Source organism: Coregonus lavaretus (assembly GCF_964263955.1).
Source record: "Coregonus lavaretus genome assembly, chromosome: 9".
Classification (NCBI taxonomy): domain Eukaryota; kingdom Metazoa; phylum Chordata; class Actinopteri; order Salmoniformes; family Salmonidae; genus Coregonus; species Coregonus lavaretus.
In genome coordinates, this window is record NC_139996.1 from 27,507,491 (window position 1) to 27,515,715 (window position 8,225).

At 41.7% G+C, this 8,225-nt stretch overlaps 1 protein-coding gene across 1 annotated transcript in view; it reads right to left on the minus strand.

The window, feature by feature from the left end:
- LOC311135269 (hepatocyte growth factor-like) overlaps positions 1-7,980 on the minus strand; it is a 39,401-nt gene extending 31,421 nt beyond the window's left edge. The window contains exons 1-5 of the mRNA XM_084169219.1: positions 7,841-7,980; positions 6,025-6,181; positions 2,310-2,422; positions 1,804-1,918; positions 559-701 (exon numbers count right to left, since the gene is read on the minus strand). Of these exons, the coding sequence (XP_084025345.1) occupies positions 559-701; positions 1,804-1,918; positions 2,310-2,422; positions 6,025-6,181; positions 7,841-7,889 (577 nt within the window). The 5' untranslated portion in view covers positions 7,890-7,980. The remainder of the gene's footprint in view (positions 1-558; positions 702-1,803; positions 1,919-2,309; positions 2,423-6,024; positions 6,182-7,840) is intronic.
- Positions 7,981-8,225: the final 245 nt, after the last annotated feature.

Sequence of the window (8,225 nt, forward strand, 5' to 3'; positions counted from 1 at the left end):
CTAGACACTATCTGAGAAACAGTGATTTCTCCTGTGACAGTTTGCGTCATCCAGTTCTAGATACCACAGGCCATGATCTAGTGCCACAGGGAGAAGGGATCACAGTACAGATAAATGGTGCAGCCCGTCGGCTGTGGTGGGAAAACTGCTCCATGCCTAAATGAGGCATTCTGTATTAGTTATTTTGAGAAAGCCATTTAACTGACCTGTCAGAATCCCCACTAGGAACATGGATTATGTATAGACTGAAAAGCAAAAAAGCAAACTGAGTCCCTTTGGGTTAAAACAATTAACAAAGCCAGGGAAAGATTAAATGAGAATCGACAACATAAACTGAAACACACTTCTGCATGCAGCAATTCAGGCCAATTCACAAACAGTTGATAATTACTACATTACTGAGACCGTACCTGATATTCCACTTGGCTGCAGTTTGCCACAGTTAAGTGGACATCAATGAGGGGCATTGAGGGAGAGAATCCACCATGTTAGAGCCACTAGTTGTTGACAGTGGTCAATGTGTGTGTGTGTATGTGTATGTGCATGCGTGTGTCCTACCCTGTAAGCACTCAGGTACTCCACAGTCCTGGTGTCTGACGTTGGGGTCTGTAGTGAAGCACCATGGTCCTGAAATAGCGTTGTCAGGGTTACGACAGTAGTTGTTTCTCAGGTCCTTCTTCCTGTTCCTCCTCGGTAGGAAACTGGAGGGAGAGAAGGACTTCAATTAGTGTTCATCAATATCTCACTCAATCACAAACATATTCTCATTCTATCTGGTGCAGAGTTGAAAGGCAGAAGGGAAATCTCCATGGTGTAGCGTAGAACATGGCATGTGTTACAACACTGAGTCATACACATCTACGTATTGACTGAGGAACAACTCAATTGAGGTTTTGTTTGCTGAGTCACGTGATCAATTGGAAGGGTTTATATGGGTCACAGCTAAAACAGTTCGGAAGGCACAGAGTTAGGCAACATAATGCAACATATGGTAACGGTGTGATGGAGGTGTGTGTGTGTATGTGCCCCAGTGTAAACTCACTGATAAAGAACACATGCACACAGTTTAGCTGTAATTGCTTGACATACCAAGCCTTAACAGAACATCTCTCTCTCTGATGGTTCAGTAAAAATACTTTCAAAGTCATTTAATACCTTGGGATGGCACAGGGAAGAAAGGTGAAAATTGGAGGAGAAAAGATGAGAAGGGCGAGGAGGAGGAGAACAAGAGGAAGGGGTGGATGGTTGTGCTACTCTAATGAACTTCTGGCACGAGTGTCTCTCTCCCTGTGTTCTCTCTCTCTCCCTGTGTTCTCTCTCTCTCTCCCTGTGTCTCTCTCTCTCTCTCTCTCTCTCTCTCTCTCTCTCTCTCTCTCTCTCTCTGTTCTCTCTCTCTCTCTCTCTCTCTCTCTCTCTCTCTCTCTCTCTCTCTCTCTCTCTCTCTCTCTCTCTCTCTCTCTCTCTCTCTCTCTCTCTCTCTCTCTCTCTCTCTCTCTCTCTCTCTCTCTCCCTGTGTTCTCTCTCTCTCTCTCTCTCTCTCTCTCTCTCTCTCTCTCTCTCTCTCTATAGTATAAACTCTCTTGAACACGCACGCACGCACGCGCACACACACACACACACACCCCCTACATAAACAGTTAGACTACAACAGGAAATGATCCCTGACTGTGTAAAGTGTCAGAGAGGACTACAACTGATGAATGACTGGTCCCTTAGGACTAATCACCAGCTAATGTATCACTATACACACACGCACACAGGCGCACACACACACCACATGCACAAACACAGGTTCTAGCTTACTTGTGTTCATGAGGGATAGGAGAGGCCCAGGCTTGGCACCTGATTCCACTAGCTGTTACAGACCTCCTCCCTCTGTAGTTCACTCCTGTCCCCACTATGCACTCCTGCACATAGGCTAGAAAGAGAGAGAGAACAAGAGAGAGAGGGACAGAGGGAGAGAGAGAGAGAGAGAGAGAGAGAGAGAGAGAGAGAGAGAGAGAGAGAGAGAGAGAGAGAGAGAGAGAGAGAGAAGACAGCCAACAAAAAAAGGACTGTGTTTGTAAGAACATTTCTGTTTTACTCATCTGACAGAGCATGTTAGTTTGGGTCTCACATCCACCATACTGTTCAATTTTACTGTACACATACATAACACTACTAACCCGGGTACCAAACTATGATGAGAACAAGGAGAAAGAGACACTTTAGACACTTGTAAGCAGTGCCTTTCTACTGCTGGAGAGAGAGAAGGGGGGAGAGGGCTGGAGGACAGAAAGAGAGAGAGACAGGGAGATAGTGTACAGTACCTTTCTTCTGGTAGAGTTGGTAGTTGAAGTTGTGTTGGCTATGGACTCCTGTGTAGTTCCTGTCAAATGACAGCCACTGGCATTTCCTGTTTTTCTGATCATACAGGAACGCTCTAGATAGAGAGAGAAAGAGAGAGAGAGAGAGCGAGAGAAGGAAGAGAGGGGAATATTGATCAATTGATGTAATATAATCATTTAGCAGGCATGTTTATCCAAAGTGACTTACAATTAACATGCTGACTATACAGTATGTGTCCTGAATTTAAATATAACTGAACCCAAGCCTGCTACTGCAGAGAGGACTGAGTCTGTCAGGGCAAAGCTAGACATGCATACCAGACTCATGCTGCTGCTGAAAGACACTAAGGGAAACCAGACTTCTCATTACAAAGTGGTAGGGTATTACACTAAGCAGGGTTGGGGACAATTCCATTTAAATTCCAGTCAAAAGAAAACCAAATTCCAATTCCAAATGTTCCTCATTGAAAATAATTTCAATTTCAGTGTACTTCCTGAATTTACTGGAATTGAAATGGAATTGACCCCAACCCACATGTTTACTATAGAGAGTTTGGGCTGACTTGGACAAGAAATACAGTATATTGTCGCTGTCTGATGAAAACCTATTTTCTCCTAAATATAACCTTTTCAGGAAATAAAAAAAATGACCATAATTATGAAACTTCAGAAGCTATTTTGAATACATTGTCTTGGTTCTAGAGTCATAAAATGTGCAGAGTACATTGAGGGGAGTTACTGCATTCAATAAAGAAAAAAGAAAATGGGCAAAAATTGACAGCGACATTATCTAACTACAGGTGGAAAACAACTCTTATTGAAGCCAAAACATCATAAGATGGGACAGTTACATGCACACAGTATTCTGGATAGCAGCTCATATCCCACTTAAGGGCTTATTTGGGATAAGCCGTTTACATGCACCTTTGATATCCCGCTCATTAGTATTCCTGTATCCATGAATTAACAGAATATTTCTAATTTAAGTATGGGTTAAATGGAATAGTAACTGAAATATGGACACTGACTGTAGGCCTATAACCTCTCACATGTAGTGTAATATAATATTAACTCCTGCAGAATTAGGCTATGCATTTCCTGAAGTGAAATTATAAAACACATTCATTTTGTCTCAGGAACAGGAGTGGAGAAATATGGTTTATTTCTTTCAGCATCTCTCGAGAAAATACAAATGTACGTGTAATGTGTTATGCAAGCAGACAGTATTTCAACCACATAAAATATGCACCCAAGACGAATTTAAGTCTTATCAGAAACTTTTTTCGTCATTTTCTCAGCTTTTCATTTCCTTAAAACCGGTCAAACTGATGACATTTGGACATTTCGCACAGGACCAATCTTTCCATTGTTTTGTAGTTATTGCATTTTCTCCCCGGTCCCTAAACGAAACAGACAACTTTACCGGTCAGTGAAGGCTCCTCAGAGGGGGAAGAGGAGGACCATCCTCAGCTAATTTCATAAAAATAGTGAAACAATAAAAAAGTTTTCATTTTTAGATTCAATTATACTAAATATATTCACGTCACGAAATAATTGATTAAAACACACTGTTTTGCAATGAAGGTCTACAGTAACCTCAAAAGCACTCTGTAGGGTAGCACCATGGTGTAGCCGGAGGACAGCTAGTTTCCATCCTCTGGGTACACTGACTTCAATACAAAACCTAGGAGGCTCGTGGTTCTCACCCCCTTCCATGGACTTACAGTAACTATGACAACTTCCGGAGGACATCCTCCAACCTATCAGAGCTCTTGCAGCATGAACTGACATATTGTCCACCCAATCAAAGGATCAGAGAATGACTATATTAAGATACAGTTAGCTAGCACTGCAGTGCATAAAATGTGGTGAGTAGTTGACAAAGACAATAGTTGAACAGTTTTGAACAAATTAATTTCTTCAAAAATGAAGGAAAATCGAGAGAGAGCTATATATATATATATATATATATATATATATATATATATTTTTTTTTTTTACTTTCACTTACTTAGCTAGCAAATGCAGCTAGCTAGTTTAGCCTACTCAAACACCCAGCTCAAACAGAGAGGGATGTTATGTTACCTAGCTGGCTATGGCTATCCAACACTGGAACAAAAGGTAAGCTTTTGTTTTTTTGCCACTGGGGCCCACTGGTGTAACTGCTAAACTGCTTGCTAACTGTACTGCATGATTGTAGCGGGTTTACTAACGCGTTAGTTCGAGTAGCTATGTTGTTGCCTTGACGTTAGCTAATATGGTGACAACGATGTAGGCTGTGTGTAGTGGTTAGCGGTTATGAAATGAAGGTTTGGCTTGGAAAGGTGATGTGTTGTGCACTGAAGTCCACAATAGAAGGGAAAAGGTGAGAGGAGGAGAGCGCGTAGATGCGAGAAGGAATTATACAACGATCTGGCTGCTATGAAAGTGAACTGTGTTTGCGTGTGATCTGGGGTGTATTCATACCGCCAGGTAGCTTAGTCGTTAAGAGCGTTGTGCCAGTAACCGAAAGGTCGCTGGTTCTAAACCCCGAGCTGCATAGGTGAAAAATCTGTCGATGTGCCCTTGAGCAAGGAACTTAACCCTAATTGCTCCTGTAAGTCACTCTGGATAAGAGCGTCTGCTAAATGGTTAATAATGTTCATGTTAATTCTGTTGATAAACGGAAGCAAACAGAACGAAACCAGGATAAACATTCCTGAATTTGTCCAATAGAAACTCTTGTTTGCAACTGTTGGACTAATGAATACAACCTAGATCAGCTAGATGCAGGCAAGATTGTGTCAATGTCTGTCACCTTGATTACTTACATTTCTCTTGACCTGTGCACCTACATTGTAAACTTTCATTCATAGGCTAGGTTCTAGCAACCTCATGATGGGTATAGGGAAAATGTGAGTATCATGTAGTAGCCTAAACCTATCAATCTTACATTGAGCTGGGTGAATGGAATATGAATGACAGTCATCCAATATGCTGTAATAGAAATAAGGCCATGCTGATAAAAAAATGTATCTTCCTCCCTCATCTTAAACTGCACCTACTGCCACTGTTACTGGTGTTAACTATCAATGGAAGACATTATTCTGGTGAGCACTACTTTATTTAGTCTTCTGGGGCAACAAAAGTTATGACAGAAGAGAAGTTGCATGTATCAAACTATATTTGACAAACAAATGGCCTACCAAATGTTGTAAATGATAAGCAGAAACTTGTCTAAATTAGGGGTGAAAGTCGGCAGTAGTAAATTACAGTAAATTCATTATAGTAGACAAAATTATTATGGAATTATGTGGGATCGAACTGTGCAGGTAGTCTACTTTGAAGTGATTTGTTTGACAATCAGATGAAAACATCATCACACAACACCCATGATATGTGAAACTGAGCCTGTGCAGACCACAAAAACAACAGTAAACGGGATAAAAAATGTACATGCCACAGTATCCCGTCTTAGATCAGCATATCCCAGGCATTTATCCGGGTTTCTCATAACCGGGATACAAACTTTTTCGGGTTATTGTAAACGGGATATATATGCATCAACTCAAAAACAGAAAGCTTGACTATCCCCAATAATAACGGGATATTGGTTTGCATGTAAACGTGGTCAGAGACACAGCATGTGAAGCTACAGGTGCAGAAATTGTTGCTATAGTTCAAACCCAGGAGTTGGTCACAGAGGCACAATACCTACCTGCAGGTGAATGGTAGTATCTTGTTGTGGCTGCAGCCACGGGCACACTTCACAACGCTCAACTTCCTGCCTTTAGTATGGAGGGCAGTGTCTGGCAAATGGACCAATCGCACGCCGTCAGTCCTCTGGTAGTCCTGTAATGCATTCCTCCTGCACTCTAACACACACACACACACACACACACACACACACACACACACACACACACACATACACACACACACACACACACACATACACACACACACACACACACACACACACAGTATGACAAGGTGTTGAATGCAGTGTCCACCCCTTGGCCAGTGAGGCTGTATTGATGTTCCCATCAGGACTGAGACAAACCCAGCAGCATCACGAGGTGTCAATTAGCCTGGTTCTACTACCATTAATATGAATGGCTTAATGGGATGTACATTCATCACTCATTGTCCCCTTACTGACACACTCACGGACTGACAGATACCTCCCTTTCTTCTCCTCTCCTCCGTTTCAGCTGAGACACACTCACTTACCCCCTACCCTTCGTCTCGCTCTCTCTCTCTCTCTCTCTCTCTCTCTCTCTCTCTCTCTCTTTCTCTCACACACGCATGCACACACAGTTTCTTTCCACCCTCTGTCTCCCCCCCCGCCGCCCCCCCCCTCCCCTCCCACTACACACACACCATGCTGTGTTGACTAGTACATAAACAGCCCAGTAGCAGACAGTCAGGCTATAGCTATCTCTGTTTAGTCTTAATACTCCAGTATTCTCCTCCTCAATAAAAGTAATAGAGAAAAAAGTGCATAAACGTATGACCTAATATGAGCCACAATTTGGAAGAAAACCTATACAAGTATTATCAATTGCCTATAGCAAACATTACTTTCTTTCTAAATAGTGAAAGCTGACTGGGATCAGCGAGTTCACGTTAGACTCGTCTAGAAGCATTAGAATTAGTGTTTATCCTGAGTGAAACCTGCATGAATTTAGCCTATTTTCACCAACACATTTTGCGGTGGGAGACATGAGACCGGACGCGCTCCTACCAAAGAGGTTATGTCTCACGCTTCAGCTCGATAAACATAGTTTTACATAACACGCACAGCGTTCTTCTCTTAATTGGCTTTAAAAAAAGATGTTACGCACGTTTGCTGTAGAAGCATCACAAAAAGTATAGAGATGGGGTCTACATTTTTTTACAGTTTAAAGTTGTCCACCCAGCTAACAAAATTACGTTCCAGGACGTGACCACAAAGTTATTTTAGTCCCCACATAAGTCATGATAACGTTATTGTGAAACATACAGACGATGTTCCAAAATGTATTTATATCATATGAAGACAAACCATAGCTCTAAATGTAACGTTATGAAATGTTCCTAGGATATCTCCAAAATAACATGATATTCAGAAACTTTCATGGACTACCAAGGAACGTTTTTAATGTTCCCATGATGTCTGTATAGCGACCTGATATTTATAACCTCTATAATACTTATTAGAAACGTTATGAATGTGCCTATAATGTCCCAAACGGGCTATGACATTCAGTACCTCTGGAAGACTTACAGGGAATGTAACAAATGTCTCAGTTACGTTCCTTGTTAGCTGGGCAGCTAACTTGAAAGGTAATGGATTTTACACAGGGTTTTTTTATGTGTTGTTTTGTAGAAAATCACATCCACCATTCCACATTAGACTACGTAACATAAGATTTTGCAACATGCCAGGTGTGGAGAGGGAGAGGAGAAAAGTTAAACAACAAACTGATGAATCTCAATTAGCCTACAACCATAAAGGCTGAAATGCCCTGGCGACTGTCTCCCAAACTTACCAGAATAACGGACGATTAAGAGAGTAAAAATAATGTTGTAAATCCACATAGTTGCTGCTAAGGCTGTTCACGATATAAACTATTATTGATATCCCAATAATAGTAACGGTGGAATTCGTTCGGACAGAGGGACTGGGGTTGTTCACTCAGCTACAGCACAGATGCCTCTGAGTAGAAACACACCATGGATATCTCTCTCTCTCTCTCTCTCTCTCTCTCTCTCTCTCTCTGTCTCTCTCTCAGCGCTCTCCTCCCACTTTACTCCTCTACTACACTCACTCACTGTTTAACAACATATTGAGTAGTGAAGGTACACTGAGTGAACAAAACATTAGGAACACCTGGTCTTTCCATGACATAGACTATCCAGGTGAAATCTTATTAA